The following is a 16,196-nucleotide window of genomic DNA, read 5'->3' on the forward strand; positions in this document are numbered from 1 at the left end:
TTCCCCCCTTTCCTTTCCTTCTCACCTGTTCTCCCCCTCCTCCGCCGTTGACGAAGAAGGTTGCATTGCAGGGGGTTGAGCTAGATGACCCCCGGATCCCCATGTCTTCCGTGAACTCCCAGGGAGAGACTCTTTGAGGCCAGGGCAGCTCCTTTCACAATAAACGGCGTCGCCTTCAAGGTGCCACGGGACTCTTTGCGCAGGTGGGGCGGGGGAGGTCGGGGGTCGGTTCTGTGATCCTTGCCAAGTGATGGCGACCAGCAGCCGGGGAGGGGAGGGGGTTAACAAGCGGAGGCGCCCCCCGCAGGTAACCCGGGACAAGCCTGGGCCAGCAGCCCTGTTCCGAGAAGTGCGGGAGCGGGGACCCCCGGCCTGGGGCTGCAGAGGGCGGGGGGTGGGTCGGCATCGGGGTGGGGTGAGGAGGGAGAGCCGCAGCTGCCCCCGGGGAACTTCAGGCTGCTCAGCCGCTGGCCAGCTTCCCCGGGCCGGCGTGGCTTCCGCGGGCGGCTGTCATTTCGCCTCGGGGCCGCTTGGGAAGAGGGCGCTGCGGTCTCCTCATTCGGGCATCATCGGAAGGTCGGGCAGCCTCGCGAGGGCCCGACTACGTGCCTCCAGGGAGCCCACGATCCCGCGGGCACCACGTTGGAGACCCCGGACAAGCGGAAGATCGGTGTGCCTGCGCAAAGGAAAGCAGCAACCTGCCTCTTTCATGCCCCTTCGACACTCCTCCCCCCCCCCCGACAATGTATTTGGGGGGCATGGAAAGGTTTCAGGCAGGGACTTCGGAAGAACAAAGGCAGCCCCCTTAATTTGGGGGGCACACCTGACTGCCTCTTGCTGCCTCCCTCCCTGACAGGCCATCCATCTCTTTCAGAAGTGGGGGGCGGCCGGGGGTCGCAGCTGCTCTGCCTCGCAGCCCCCGAGTCAGGGGCGAGGAGGGTATTCAGAGCCCGGGCGACCCTCTTCGGCGGCCTCTGACCTGCCCGGGCGCCTGAATGGGGCGGGGGGGGGGCTGGCATTCCCACCGCACGGAGACAAAAGAGGGGCTGAGGGAGGTCGCTCTTTGTCTTGGGGGATGAAAGGGCGCCCGGGGAGGGGAGGGGGCTTGCCGGGACCCTCGCTTTCTCTGCCGGCCTGGACTTGCTCAAAGAGAATGATTATTTGGACGGGGCTTCTTGGGAAACGTTTTCTTCTCCTGCGGGGCGTCTGCGCCATCCCTTTAAAGCGCTCTAATGCGCTACAATGCCTAGCGTTCCCTAGGACGAGGTTTATACGCTGCTCTGGGAATTGTAGTGGCAGGAGGAGCAGGGCTCTCCTAAAGCTTCTCAACAGCACTCTGAGCGAACTACAACTCCCAGGATTCTTCTGGGGCAGCCCTGCCTGCTTTTAAGCAGTATGAAGCCGCCTTCTTGACGGTGGGACCCACTCCTGGTCTCGTCCGCTGGAGCCTTTCTTCGCGTGCTGGGGAGGGAAGGTCTCCCCATCAAAAGAGGATCAAGCCCATTCCTTGCTGGGGGGGCGGCGGCTCTGGCTGTGTGTGTCTCAGGAGCCCCCCCCCCTGCCCTGCCCCTGCAATAAGCAAAGCTAGCGGCCCATCCATCTCCCTATTCTCAGCTGCCACAGTGGCCTCTGGGTGCCCCGGAGCCCGAACCACTTTTTCAGGGGGAAATGTACCCAGAGAAAGAGCAGGCAGGCAAGCAGCCCCCCCCTTGTACCTCTGCAAACGGCCATGGGGTGGGGGTGGGGGTGGGGGAGGAGAAAGCAAGACATGAGAGAAAGCGGAATATTCTCTTACACAGACACAGAAAGGGAATCTGCTGCCTGAAATTAACCTGGCTGACATATTTTACTTCTCAGTGTTTCAATGCACAGGTAAATCCCGGAAAATTCCTAGGTAGAAGCAAAGAATCCAAGCCGGTTAAGCAGGAAATTGTTCTTAAGTAAACTGACAAAAGGCTTGATTATTTTGGGGTGAGGTGGTTTGTTTTGGGTCACTTAACCCTGAGAATGGGGGTGTGTGTCTATGGCAGATCAGAGATAAAAAAAATAAATCACATAAGAGGAGTCCCTCTGCTGGATTAGGCCAAAGGGGCCCCTCTAGTCCAGTCTCCTCTTCTCTCAGGGTTCACATATACCTAGGGTAGACTGCCTCTGGACCTGGAGGCTCCACAAGAGCACCAGAAGACCCTGGCTGCTGCTAGACCAGGCCAAAGGGCACCAGCAGGTCCAGCGTCTCTCTCTTTTCACAGTGAGCAACCAGACACCGCAAGCGGACTCTGATCCCAGCAGCAGCAGCAGCAGCAGCAGCAGCAACACTCTCCCAGCCTGGGATTCAGAAGCATCACTGCCTCCCATCGTTTGGGAAGAACACAGACACCTTGGCTAGTAGCCCCTGGAGAACATGCAGGGCTCAGAAACACCACCAGCAGATTTGTTTCAAAAAGGAGGGTCTCTCTTCCCCACACTTTCTGAGTGAAACATGCCAGAGGTTCCTGGATTTTGAGGGTGCAACTGAACCCTTTATGTGCATGGCCTTTTTCGTGTGGGGGCAGGTATCTTCGGAAGCAAAAGGAAGAAGGAAGAAAAAAGGGCAAGGCAGACAAAAATGTAGACACTTTTTTAATGAGACATTTATTAGGAAGGAAGGCAAACATCAAAGAGGTGGCTTTTGAACAAGAGACCCAGTGCTCACACAGAGAGGTGGGGTGGGGGGGTTGTTTTTGGGGAGGGAGGAAGTGGTTATATCCTTTTTCTTCTTCTTTTGTTAGTACAAGGGTAGCAAATAAATACTTTTTAAAAATCCTAGCAATTAACACAGAAGGTCCAGAGGTAAGAAGGCACCTCAATTTGGTAGGTGACACTCAGCTAAATTACACCTTTGACGCTAACGAGATCCGGTGGCCCAGAGGGCAGGCCTGGCCGTCAAGATGCTCGGCCTGAAATGAAATGGAAACCTGGACAGCCTGTTTGGTTTGAGTTCCCTTTCCCAAGATGCTGAGCAGGAGGGGGCTCAGAATGCAGGGGTTGCATCAGGGGGCCCAGGAAAATGGCAGCCTTGCAGAGCAGAGGTGGAAGGGGGCTCCGGGGGTCATCCAGCCCAATCCCCAGCAATGCAGGGATTTCCTTGGGAGGTGCAGGGGTGGGGAGACTGGGTTGTGCCCCCCATCCCATCTAGTGCCCACAGGAGGGAGGAAAAGAGAGGTCAGTGCTAGGGGGACTCTGGCACGCACACACCTCCCCCCAGTCTGATCCCAAATCCCACGACCAGATTCTGAAACAAGGGGATTCTCTGTCTGCAATCCCGAGGGCGGCAGGGTGGAAGGGGTGGGGGTCATGGACCCTTAGCAGACAAAAGGGAGGCTGGACCCCAGAAGAGACTGGAAGAAGGGGGGGGGAGGCTGCTCTGATGGGGCGGGGGGGCATCGCAAGGACAGAGCCTGCTTTATCCGCCCCCTGCCCCCTCTCAGGCCGGAGGGAATGTGATGAAGAGCCAGCTGATCTGCTTAAGTCTTTCTGCATGTAGCACCCTCTGAGCATGGGCAGAGAGCGAAAGGGTGATGGGGAGAGCAGGCATGGGGGGTGGGGCTGCCGTGACCCAGAGTGGAAGATCCCTGCCCATTGGACCCTGCTGCCCCTGCCTCCCCAAATCCAACCACCACCCCACAAGCAGGCCTAGCTCACTCCCGGACGTAAATCCTTGTGCAGACGACATCGTCGGCCATCATGGTCTGGGAAAAAACAAAGAAAGAGGAAATCAAGGAGAGGGAAAACGGGCACACCAGAGAGAAGGGGTGTATCCTGCCAACAGTCCTCCTGAAGGTGTTGGCGGGGAGATGGCAAAATGGGGGGAAGGTGTTCAGCCCCATCCTGACCCCACCTGAAACAGACTGTGTGCCTCACTCTGGGTGGGGGGAGAGGCAGCACACCTGGCTATCAGTTCTGGAAACCAAATTCATGGGCTGAGGAAGACTTGCAGGGGCCCGTTCCTCATTTCCTCATTTCCAAGTCAAAGGAGGCACAAGGGGGTCTAGCCCAGTGACGGAGCCCCTGCTTGGCATGCAGAAGGCCCCTGGCTCCATCCTCACCGACAACATCTCCAAATAAACCTTGCCAGGAAGTGTCAAGAAAATGGAGCCAAGCACTTTCCTGTGTCCCTTCTCAAGTGTCCTAAACTGCAAGGGGTGTGTGTGTGGACCTGGGGTGGGACAGGAATAGGGTGGGAGGGAGGGAGGCTCCCTTACCAGAATGAGCTCCCCATCGTTGGTCATCTCCCTGGTCCAGCCTGTCTTGGGGCCGTCGCCTTTCAGCAATCGCTGCTCACAGACCATCTTGTTGTTGCTTTCCCACTTGGCCAAACTCTGTGGAGAGAACAAAGGGGAGGAGGAAGAGCCCCCCAGCCAGTGAGATGTGGAGCCTGCCAGCAGCCGACAAAGGGCTGACCCCCTCCCCATCCAAACCCCCACCTCTGCCCCCAAAAGGCGCTCATTTGTCACTCGGCAGGCAGCCGGAGCTGGAGGAGGGCAACGGGCTCCCCCCACCCAATTTAGGCTGACAGCTCCATCCATCATCTCCAAAGGGCTGGCCAGGAAGGGGAAGGGGGGCAGCTGGTGGAAAAAGGGAGCTGGCAGCCCCCAAGTCCTTTGGGGATCTAAATCATCTCCGTCATGGTTCTCAGCATTTATTATCGATAAAGGGGAGCCGACCTGCTGCCTTGGGAGCCCTGATGAAAAGGAGCGGAGGCTCAAGATGCAATGGCTCAGAGGTCAGAATATCGCCCTCCTTCCCTCTGGCAAATAAATAAATAAATGGAGAGGTGCATGTAAGAGCTGTTGCCAAGGAGAACACGACATCCTGGTTAGAGAAATCACGGAATTGTAGAGTTGGGAGAGACTCCCAGGGGTCATCTAGCCAACCCCCTGCAACGCAGGGATCTCAGCTCAAGCACATGGGACAGGCGCCACCCCACATCTGCTTAAAAGCCTCAGACAAAGGAGAGTCCGCCACCTTCCGAGGTCGTATCCACTCCGCTGCCAAATGGATCTCACCACCAGACAGTTCTTCCCAGGTTGTAGTCAGAGTCTCCTTTCTTGCCATTTGAATCTGTTGCTTCAGGTCCAGCCCAGCAGAGCAGCAGAAAACAAGTTTGCTCCAAGGCAACTGGGCCCAAAGTGCAGAGGCCCAGTAAGGCTGCTCAGACCCAAGCTGGTTGGCAGGAAGAAGAAGAGTTTGGACTTGATATCCCGCCTTTCACTCCCTTAAGGTTGGCGGTTTGAATCCATGACGGGGTGAGCTCCTGCTGCTCAGTCCCTCCTCCTGCCAACCTAGCAGTTCAAAAGCACGTCAAAGTGCAAGTAGATAAATAGGTACCACTCCGGCAGGAAGGTAAATGGCGTTTCTGTGCGCTGCTCTGGTTTGCCAGAAGCGGCTTAGTCCTGCTGGCCACATGACCCGGAAGCTGTACGCTGGCTCCCTCGGCCAATAAAGCGAGATGAGCACCGCAACCCCAGAGTCGGCCACGACTGGACCTAATGGTCAGGGGTCCCTTTACCTTTTAAGGAGTCTCAAAGCGGCTAACAATCTCCTTTCCCTCCTTTCCCTTCCTCCCCCACAACCAACACTCTGTGAGGTGAGTGGGGCTGAGAGACTTCAAAGAAGTGTGACTGGCCCAAGGTCACCCAGCAGCTGCAGGTGGAGGAGCGGAGACACGAACCCGGTTCACCAGATTACGAGACTACCGCTCTGAACCACTACACCACACTGGGAAGAAATGCGTCAATGTGCCTAACAGTTGAGGGAGTTTGGAGTGCCTGGCATGACAAACAGGAGAGGAAGAGGGGATCTCACAGCCACCTTCAAATATATAAAAGGCCGTGATGTTTGTTTTCTGCTGCTCCAGAAGGGAGGACTCGAACCCGTGGCTTCAAATAGCAAGAAAGGCGATTCCAGCTAAAGAACAGGGAGAACTTTTCAGGGTAAGAGCTGCTTGCCTGTGGGGTGGTCTGCCTGGGAAGGTGGTGGTCTCTCCTTCGCTGGAGACTTTGAAGCAGAGGTCAGCTGGCCTCTGCCAGGGAAGCTTCAGCCGATACTTAGCCCTGCCATTCTGTGATTCTTTGTAGTATTTCGTAAGGAAGGATGGGGTGGGTGTGGATTGTGGCTCACATCTGCAGAGGCTCCTTCCCAAAGGAGAGGTGGGGGGGGCACATGCGTGCAGATGGTAGGGACAGGGTCTTAGGGAGAGAGTGAAAAAAAACCTCCTCTCTCTCCCTTTCTCCATGCCAGACATAACGTTATAAATTTCTATCAGGCTGCCTCTCACACCTTTTCACCAAACTAAAAAGGTTCTCCAAACTAGAAAGTCCCGAACGCTGCAGCCTTCCTTCACAGGGAAGGGTCTCCATCGTTTCGCTTGCCCTTTTCTGAACCTTTTCCAATTGTGCAATATCCTTTTCGAGGTGAGCGGTACAGCTTTCCAAATGCGGTCACACATTTGTATCATGGCATTACGATGCTGACAGTTTTGCTTTCAGATCCCCAAGGAGCTCCCTTGCTGAAGCAACCTCCAAGGGCATTGCTCAGAGGGGCCAGAGGACAGGACCACAAAGGACCCCACCGGACCCCCATGGGGGAAATGCAGCAACTGGGGGAGGGGGCTGGGGGCTCCTCCCCCTTGCTTTGTGCAGCAAAGTTCAGGGCCCTCCTCCCACCATTCCCAGGCCAAAGCCCAGCTGGGAAGAAAAGGCTTGCCAAGAAATATTGGACACGGGAGTTAGGGCAGCCCCAAAGGACCCCCCTTGCAAAGCCAGGATCCATCCAAGAGAGGGCAGGGTGGGGATTTGGGCATCCAAGAGGCAAAGGAGGAGGGTTACAGCTCAGGGAGAGAGACCCTACTTTGCTGGCAGAAGATCCCAGCTTCAATCCCAGATGGTGTTTGCAGGGAGGGAAATATCCCAAGACTGAAACCACAGAGAGCTGCTGCCAGCCAGTGCTGAGCTACATGAGCCAATGGCACAATACAGTTTCAGAGACTCATGGGATTGTCAAGTTGAGAGGGACCCCAAGGGTCATCTAGTCCAGCCCCCTGCATCACGGCTAAAGAATCGCTGACAGGTGGCACCCAACTTAAAAACCTTCAAGGCTGGAGAGCCCGCCACCTCCCAGGGAGTCTGTTCCCGTGTCACACAGCTCATACCCTCAGAAAGTCATCCTTATGGCCCCAATTTAATCCATCCTGAACCAGGAGGACTGGAATCTGGTTTTATTTGTAAACACACTGTCGCTCATTTGGAGAGTCCCTGCTTTGCATGGGCCAGGTCCCAGGTTCCATCTCCAGGGAGGTCTGGGGGGAAAGCCTCTTCCTCGAACCCTGGACAGCTGCTGCCGGCCAGTGTAGACAACACTGAGCTAAATGCACCCAAAGTGACGAGGCCAAAGGGAGCTTCCTGCACTTCTGGTATCGGCTGCTGAGGCCCAAAGGCCGACGTCAAGCAAAGGAGCTGGAGGGAAGCAGATCCAGCCCAGTTTTGACCCACCAAGGAAGAGAATTGATGCTCACCTCCCCCCCACCTTGCGATCTCTGTCTTAAGTTCTGTTTCTCCCTTGGGTGACAGAGGGTGGCCTGCAGGCCTGGAGCGCAGGATCACCAGCCCCCCCTGGACCCCCCCTCTCCCCTCCCTGCCCCTCACCTTGCAGGGTCTCCCGTCCACCGTCTGCTCCTCGAACTCTTCCCCAATCTTGAAGCTGATCTCGGTGGTGCGGACGGTGGTCGAGGTCTTGATGTAGAAGGACTCCCCGTCCTGCTTGATCTCCACGGCCGGCTTGGAGGCGGCAGCCACAGCGATCTTGCGGAGCATGACATTGACACCTGCAACAAGACAAGGCAACAGGGAGTGAGGAGAAGGCAGGTGGAGGCAGAACATAAGGAGAGCCTGACAGATGGATCAGGCCAAAGGGGGCCCACCTGGCCCAGCCTGCTCTTCTCACCAGCGGCCAAATGCCCCTATGAACTTAGGAACTCAGATAGACTGCCTCTGCACTTGGAGGTTCCACAAGAACGTCAGAAGAGCCCTGCAGCTGGATCAAGCCGGGGGGGGGGGGAGCACCCAAGACAGGAGCGTTGGAAACTCAACAGCATGGATGGAAAGGGACCTCACCCACCCCCTTGCTTTCCGTTCTTCCTTTCTCCCCATTGAATTTCAGGGGGGAACCCCTCCTTGGGGGGCTGTGGGAAAGAGCAGCACTCAGGGCCTTGGGGGGCAGAATCAGAAGGAGGCAGACAGGCAGCCCCTCCTGAAACGCACACAATTTGGCCCCCATCTCTGGGGAAGGCAGACTCAGCTGACATTTAGGGTATTTTGGGTGCGCCTGCTTCTTCTGTGATTTTCCTGGGTCAGACTGAGTCACTAGGAAGTCAGTCTTGCACCCACAGCCATGTCTCATCGCAACAGCTTTCCAGAGAGAGAGAGAGAGAGAGAGAGAGAGAGAGAGAGAGAGACGCATGCAGAGGCAGCGTTGACACAACAACCTTGCACAAGTGTGCAATTGTGCAACAGACGGGCGAGGAAGGAGATGGCTCAGCAGTGTAAGCGCCGTGGGAAAAAGAGGCTCCATCGGCTTACACTGGCGTAGCCCCACTGAAACCCCATGGGGCTACACCACCCACAGGACCGCACCTGCAATTGGCAGATGAGGGCGCTTGTATGAATTAATGGGTCATTCAGAGTTTTGCTCCGATTGTCAAATTCAGGCTCTTGGAAAAAAATGAGCCAAAGTCAGTCCTTTGTTTTCCTGGTTCTGCCTGCTGCAGAGGTGGCGCAGCTGTAGGAAAACTCACCCTTTCAGGGAGAGAGAGAGAAATGGGAGCCATCTCCCTGCCTGCCTCTGGGAACAATTATTGCAAAGGGAAATATTATTGCACAGCCCAGAGGCGTTCCAGGGTCCAGGCGGTGCCAAATTTCCCTTTTCGAAGACTGATTACAAGATGTGAACAGAGATTGTAATTTTATTAGGGGAGTGGCAGGGGTAAGGCCCTCATGAAGAGAGAGGGGGAGGGGGGAGAGAGAGACTGCCTGGTGTTAGAAAGGATTTTTTAAAAAGGAAAATAAATTGGCATGTGGGGTTGCCAGACCTGGAGTGCAGAGAGGAAAGTTTTCTCACGGAGAGAGTGGAGGGATAAAAGTTTTCCGCCCTCTCTCCTCTTGCTAGAAGGGGTGAACATGCAGTGGTGCTGAATGTTGGGAGGCACAAGACACAGAAAAGAAAGTTCTTTGTCACACATTGCCGAGTTGATCTATGGAACTCCCTCCCGCAGGAGGCATAGATGGGCACCAACTGGGACGGTTAGACAAATCTGAGGAGAATAAGACAATTGACAGCTACTAGCCAGGCTTCTTGTCCTCGAATCCTGCTTGCGGGTTTCCCAGGAGAGGCATCTGCTTGGCCGCCGTGAGAAGAGGAGGCAAGAATAGATGGGCCCCCTTTCTCCTGGGAAAGCAGCTGGGCTCTTGTGTTCTTGCAGCCACTGGCAGGCCGTTGTGCAACTGGTGAGGTTGGTAGGGAAGAGAAATCTTTGCCCTGCTCCAATAAAAACCAGCTTTGAAGGACCTGGAGCCCTGCCTCTCCGTGACCCTCCTATGACTGAGGGTTAGAGGGCGGCCCACCGCCAGGGATGCTTTAGTTGGGATTCTTGCATTGCAGGGGGTTGGACTGGATGACCCCCTGGGGTCCCAGGCCCTTTCTAAGCAGTGAGAAAGAGAATGAGAGAGAGCAGCCCCCCTCTTTGCGCTGCTAAAATGCCCATAAAACGCAGCTCCGAGGTGGAGAGCCAGGCCCCATTACTCCGTGGGGAAAAAGAGAGTGAGATTTAACAATGCTTTGGCAGCCAAGGTCTCCCCCTCCTCAAATCGGTTTCCTCATTCCAGCCCCCTCCCCATGCCGGCTGATTCCCGCTTCCCCCTCCCCAACATCTGAGCCTTTCTGCCCGAATAATTCAGATATGGGGGAAAGGGGGGGGGGCGGGCGGGCTGAGGAGTGAAATATAAGCATGTGATAATTATCCCAAAGTATGTTGCACAAGCCCCCTAACCTGGAAAGTATTTGCTGTGACCAGCGCAGGGAGATCGGAGGGGAGGGAAAGGAGGTTTTCCTGGCGAGAAAACGAAAAAATGAAAAATACTAATAAATTGGTGGATTGGAATTCGCCTCCCTCGCGGGGTGGGGGGTGGGGAGAGGTGTTGCCCCACTTTCTTCCCCTCGATTTTGAGGGCCTCGTCCTCCCCCCAAGTCCTGCTTAGAGCATTGCATGCCAAGCGGGTTTCAGTTACGGGGCCTCAAGGTGGTCTCTGGAGCTCGGAAAGGAGCGAGCGAGGCAGATCCATTCTCTCTCTCTCTCTCTCTCTCTCTCTATTGTTCCCGGAGAAAGAGGCTGGGGGCGGAAAGGGAATCTCTGCCGCTAATGCAGCCGGAGGGATTTTCCAAGAGAGGTAGGATGGCATCAGCCAGAGCGAGATGGAAAGATTTAAACTTTTCACTCATTCACGCCTGCCAAGATTGAAGCCCACACTGCAGATGCAATTCAGGTCAGTTGTTGGCACGCGAACACACAGGCTCTCGATTCTAAAGGTTTCTAGGCCTCGTGGATGCGAGGGATACACACCCAAGCTAGGCTTCGAAGCCGAGGTGGGATGGCCATCGGTCAGGGATGCTTCAGCTGCGATTCCTGCATTGCAGGGGGCTGGACTGGATGACCCCATGGGGTCCCTTCCAACTCAACCCTTCTAGGATTCTGTGTATTGCTACCCAGAAGCACATCTGAGCATCCCCACCGCAGCCTGTGCCTCCCCTCCACCCCCTGACTGGCAGCAACTCTCCAGGGTCTTGGGCAGGGGTAGAAAACGGAGGGGGTCGAACCCGGGACCTTCTGCATGCCAAGCAGCCACCCCACCGCTGCGCCAGGAGAGCCCTTCCCTGTTCCCAGCTGGGCTGCCTTGGCTCAGCTGGGAGAGGGTTGCAGAGAGGCAGAAGGGGAGGGAAGGCCTTGGATCTGCTGTCCTGTGGAGTTGGGGGCCGGGTAGGAGCCCCCCAGCCCCCCTCCTTAAGCTGCCTCCCTGGGCTGGATCCCAGGGGGCTGCTTCAAAAGACAATCACACCCAGGCTCCTCCGACTTGCCTGTCGCCACCTCCCCACCCCCAGCGGTGGGCGCAACCTCCTGCCTGGCAGATGGCAGGGAGCGCCAGGGGTCAGCAGTCGCGGCCCCTTCGTCATGCCCGGCCCCCATCGGGCATTATTATTAGGAGAGCGGCAGGAGGGGAGGCCAAGCCTGCCCCGCTCCTCCTTCTCCGCTGGGGTGGGGAGAGGTTATTTCAGGAGGAATTTGTCATTGCGGCGCCCAGAGCCAAAGGCCAGGGAACCCAGCGGTGTGCAGGCCTCCATCGCAGGCGGGATGCAAGAGCGGCCTGCCCCGGGGCCAGCTCAGAGCACGGGCCACTCCTGGCACGTGGCCTGGATGAGGCCCTCCACCAACTCCTCGGGAGCAGACCGATCCAGTCGCAGGAGCAAAGGAAACAGAGTCGTACGAAATCAGCCCATCCAGCTCAGCACTGTCTACACTGGCTGGCAGCAGCGGGTGTCCAGGGTTTCGGGAAGAGTTTATTCTCCCCAGGCCTTTCTGAGGTTGAACCCGGGGCCGCCTGCAAAGACAGCGGGTGCCCTGCCACTCAGAAATGAAGGTCCTTGTCCTTATGGTTCCAGATCATTATGTTCCATTTTAAATGGGGGCATAAGAAGCTATATTGAAGTCACGCCATCTAGGCTGCTATTGCCTGCACAGACTGGCAGCAGTGCCTTCTCTGCAGGTTCTTAGGCAGGTTCCCAGCCCTACCTGGAGATGCTGCCAGCGAAAGTTGCACCCGGGACCTCCTTCTGTTGGAAATGCTGGGGTGCAGCTCAGCTTACACGAGGGGTCAGCAACCTTTTTCAGCAGGGGGCCAGTCCACTGTTCCTCAGACCTTGTGGTGGGCCGGACTATATTTTTTGCGGGGAAATGAACGAATTCCTATGCCCCACAAATAACCCAGAGATGCATTTTAAATAAAAGACACATTCTACTCATGTAAAAGCACGCTGATTACCAGACTGTCTGCAGGCCAGACTGAAAAGGCGATTGGGTCAGATCCAGCCCCTGGGCCTTAGTTTGCCTACCCCTGTCTTACACTAAGCCATGGGGAGAAAGAATCATAGAATTATGGAGCTGGAAGGGACTCCCGAGGGTCATCCAGCCCACCCCCTGCAAAGGAGATGGGGAGGGAGAGAGAGAGAGAGAGAGAAAGAAAGAAGAACCTCCAAGCTTCTGAGACCACCTTTCTGACCTGTCCTCAAACACTAGACAGATACACCTGGGGCTGCCAAACTCCTGATCCCATCCTGGGAGGAGATCCCTCTCCTTTGTCTGTTTCTCCTGCAGAGACAAAGTGGATTTCTGAATCTCCAACTCACTGGGACAGAACTAGGAATTCTTTCCTCTCCAACTCCAATCTTGGCTTCCTTGCTTCCGGCTTCAGAGCGCTGGCTTCCAGGGACCTATGTGTTCCCCCGAGGGATTTGGGGGCGCAGCTCAAGCTCCTGCTGAGGTGTAGAGACTCCAACCTCCTCAACCGGCCAAAAGCAGCTCCTTGCCCTCGCCATAGGATGGTGATGTTCTGTAATGCTTCTGAATAATCCCAGTTGGAAGGAACTACTTGCCGATTTCCCACAGGCAACTTTTCAGCCCCTGTGAGGGCAGCAATCTGGGCTAGAGGGACCAGGGGCCTGATCCGGCAAGCTGTTCTTATGTTCACAGCAACCTTTTTGTTTTCAGGAGGTGCCCTCTAAAGGGGCTACAACGTGCCTTTTGTGGGGGTGGGGGGCAGGGGGAAGCCACCCCTGAGAAGGTGCATTGGCCAGAACTGCCCTGCCCCACTGTGGATCCTGTCCAGCAGGAGACTGGCTGGGTAGTGGGGTCTTCACAATTCTGCAAGGTTGCAATCCTGCCACGAGGCGCCCAGAAGACCCAGAAGGCTCTCAGGCAATGCCAAAAGGGCCGAGGCCTTTGCACACACAACCGCTTCCAGGGATCTGCCATTTCCCCCTCTGAGTCCTGAGTTTCCCTCCTGGTTCTGGATGTGGCTTCCAAACCCTTCCAGAGGCATCCAGGGGTGACTCAGCCGGCCCCGTCAGAGGACAGGCAAAATGGGATTATGAGGATTTTATGGGGGGGGGCAGGGGTGGAATCCTAGGAAAGGCCCAGACGGTCAGTTCGCCTGAACCCATCAAATTAAAATCTCATTTTTAAATAAAACAAATGGTTGGTTAGCCTTAAGAACAAACAAACATGGATTGTGAAATTCCTGCTGCAAAACTTAAACAAGTGCTGAAATGGTGGGGGCAGGGAGGAGCCGTGCTAAAAAGGAGGGGGGGCTCATTTAGCCCAGCATCCTGCTTGCCCTGCCTGCTACTTTGGATTAGCAGTCTGAGCTAGACTGCTCCTGACCCTGGGGGCTCCACCAGAGCTATCAAGACTAATGGCAGGGGATGGATGCCTCTCCCCTCAATTCTCTATACAAAAGGGTAATATATGGGTCTCCTGCAGAGCCATTGTCGAAAAGGAAAGACCTACCATGGTTGCACAGTGGGAGGGGGGCAGCAGCTCTAAAAAAGCCCCTTTCTCTAATAGAATTGCCCAGAGGGGCGGGGGGGCGCGCTTTCTAGCCTGGTGTTTCATGGGTCCCCAAATGGCAAACTCCTCCCGAGTGGCAATGCAAATTCTCCGCCGCGCTTCCCTCCCTCGCGGGGCTGTCGTGAGGATAAACCGGGGTTGCCGTTCCTGTGAGAGACACAGTCGAGGAGGGGACCTCCTGCCTCCCGCCACGCCCCCCCCCCCGCTAAGTGGGGTTCAATTCCACTGGGTCGAAGCCCACCAGCGCTCCCCGGTCCATCCGCCTAGGCTGGCAGGAGAGGAGCCGCCCTCGCCTGACCCACCAGGGTGGTCCTTACAGCTGTTCACACGTTACAAAATCCGGTGGCTTCTCCTTCCCGCAAGAAGCGGAACCCCAGACGCACCCGCAGGGCGATCGCTCCAGCACCAAACTTTGCTTCTGGGGTGACGGAGGGGAACACGGAGGCGGAGGCGGGTGCGTTCTTCTAAACACGCGTGAACACGCTGAAACTCCGAAATGGGAAGACGCGGGTCTGCAGGTTCTCCCCCTGCATGCAAATTAAGGCTCCCAACTGCACCCCCTTCTCTCCCCCACCCCAAACATATCCTCCAAGGCTGCACATTGGGAACCTCAGGCGCCCGACCCCCAACAGCCCCACATCCTTCAGAAAGCAGGAGCCACGGGCGCGCCAGACCCCTTCTATCTCTCCAGCTTGTTCCCGCCCCCCAGGTTATCGGAAAACAGCAGGTTTTAAGGCTGCAGAGCTGGAAGGGACCCCTGGGGTCATCCAGTCCAGCCCGCTGAGATGCAGGAATCCAGAAGGCGGCTCCCACTCCACATACGCCCGGATCCAAATATTGGAGCCATCCGGAAAGCCCCACTCTGTTAAAGGAGGGGGAGCCCTCCTCCCAGGGTGGCCTCCGCGCGCGCCCCTGCCGGGGGGGGGGGGGACGCATCCAGACAGGGGTCTAAATATAGAGGGAAAATAGAGCCGCTTTCGCAGGAGCAGCGCTGCGTCATCGGCTATTTCTTAGGCGCTGGACTCAGCCCTTCCCAGAAATAAGCCTCCTCCTCCTCGGGCGCCAGACTCACCCAGAGTCTTCAGCAGCTCCTCGAAGTTCTCCGAGCTCTTCATCTTCCAGTTGCCGGAGAAGTTGGGCATTTTGGGGCGGGAGCGGCAGCAGCGTCGGGAGACCGGCCGGCAGGCGGAGAGGGAGGCGCGGCGCGCAGGTGGGACTCTCGGCTCCCTCGGAGGAAGCGAGCAGCCTCCGGAGCCAGAAGCAAGGGCGCTGCTGCTGCTCCTGCGTCGCCTCTCCTGCGGATCGAGGCCCTCCCGCGCGGAGTTTTGCTCCCGCAGAGAAAGGATGGAGGGATGGAGGGATGGTGCGAATGAAAGAGAGCGACGCGGGTCCTGCGCTGCTCGGTCTCTCTCGCTTCCCCTTCGGAGCCTTTTCTCCCTCCTCGCCTCTGCCTGGTCCCTCCCTCTCTGCCCCAACCATGCCTAGGGGAGGGGGGGAGCCGGAGCAACATGATCCCACCCCCTCCACTGCCCCGCCCCTTCCCAGACCCACCTGGGTCCCGCTGACTGACCCTGCCCCACAGCAGGAGGGGAACAGCCCTCCCCAAAGCCCGGTTCCCCCCTTCTCTTGGGCCGGGGCTGCTGGGCTGCTACCGGGCTGCCTGCGAGGTCTCTCCCTAGGAAGCTGGAGGGCGAGGCTGGACTCCGCCTTCTGAACTTTAGCGAACTCTCTGCGCTCCCGCACCCTCGGCATCGGCTTCCAGAATAAATAGCGTCTAAGGCATCTGTTTTGACGGGGCCTGTTTCTGGAAAAGGAAGATGACCGCGATTTCTGCACGGCAAGGGGTTGGGCTAGATGGCCCTTGGGGGTCCCTGCCAAGTGCCAACTCTGCGGTTCTACGATTCTACGACCAGGGCCCGGTTGGCCCCTGCTGGCAAAGTGGATCTAGTCTCGTGGGTGGAGAGGGGAAGACCACGGAATGAAGCCAGGACAAAGGGGTGGGGGTCCATGTGGCTGCAAATCTGGAGCAGGTCCTCCGGGGGCGCCATAGAATTGTAGGAGTGGAAGGGACCTCGTGAGTCATCTAGTCCACCCCCTGAAATGCAGGTATCACAGATCAAGGTGCTGACATCGTATCTCTTTATGGATTAAACTACAGTCCCTGTGGTTCTTTGCTGGGGGGGGGGGGACTGTGCTTTAACTGTATGGTGCATACGCAGCCAAAGAAAGTGAATAAATAGTGCCCGGGTTTCCTTTTCCTCCTCCCTCCAAATCCCTTTTCCTTTTCTGCCATGTCTTCTTAGAATGTAAATCCATAGGGCAGCAACTTTCTTATCCACCACATTTGTCAGCTGCTCTGGGATATGCATATCAGATTTAGGCTCAGATGCGCTTCCTCTTCAGGAAGCCCACCTGCAGGGAGACGGGGGGGGGGGCAATGGCTAGAGGGTCAGACTAGGACCTGGGAGATGTGGGTTCAAATCTCCAC

The 16,196-nt window shown here is 56.8% G+C and overlaps 1 protein-coding gene across 1 annotated transcript; it reads right to left on the reverse strand.

The window, feature by feature from the left end:
• Positions 1-2,608: 2,608 nt before the first annotated feature.
• On the reverse strand, positions 2,609-15,200 carry CRABP2 (cellular retinoic acid binding protein 2). The gene is made up of 4 exons (XM_083477436.1): positions 14,781-15,200; positions 7,683-7,861; positions 4,242-4,358; positions 2,609-3,728 (listed from the first exon to the last, which is right to left on the reverse strand). Exons 1-4 carry the CDS (start codon positions 14,848-14,850, stop codon positions 3,678-3,680), a joined length of 417 nt encoding a protein of 138 aa, XP_083333562.1. The 5' UTR covers positions 14,851-15,200; the 3' UTR covers positions 2,609-3,677.
• Positions 15,201-16,196: the final 996 nt, after the last annotated feature.

The sequence above is a fragment of the Podarcis liolepis genome, assembly GCF_965112155.1.
Source record: "Podarcis liolepis genome assembly, chromosome: 15".
NCBI lineage: Eukaryota > Metazoa > Chordata > Lepidosauria > Squamata > Lacertidae > Podarcis > Podarcis liolepis.

What these genes read in the sequence shown, in the direction of transcription:
- CRABP2 (XM_083477436.1), bottom strand. Translation starts at nt 14,850, where the DNA reads ATGCCCAACTTCTCCGGCAACTGGAAGATGAAGAGCTCGGAGAACTTC. An exon ending in GGAGCTGCTGAAGACTCTGG is followed by an intron (nt 7,862 to 14,780) that starts GTGAGTCTGGCG and finishes GTCTTGTTGCAG; the next exon opens with GTGTCAATGTCATGCTCCGC. An exon ending in TGGACGGGAGACCCTGCAAG is followed by an intron (nt 4,359 to 7,682) that starts GTGAGGGGCAGG and finishes TTCTCTCCACAG; the next exon opens with AGTTTGGCCAAGTGGGAAAG.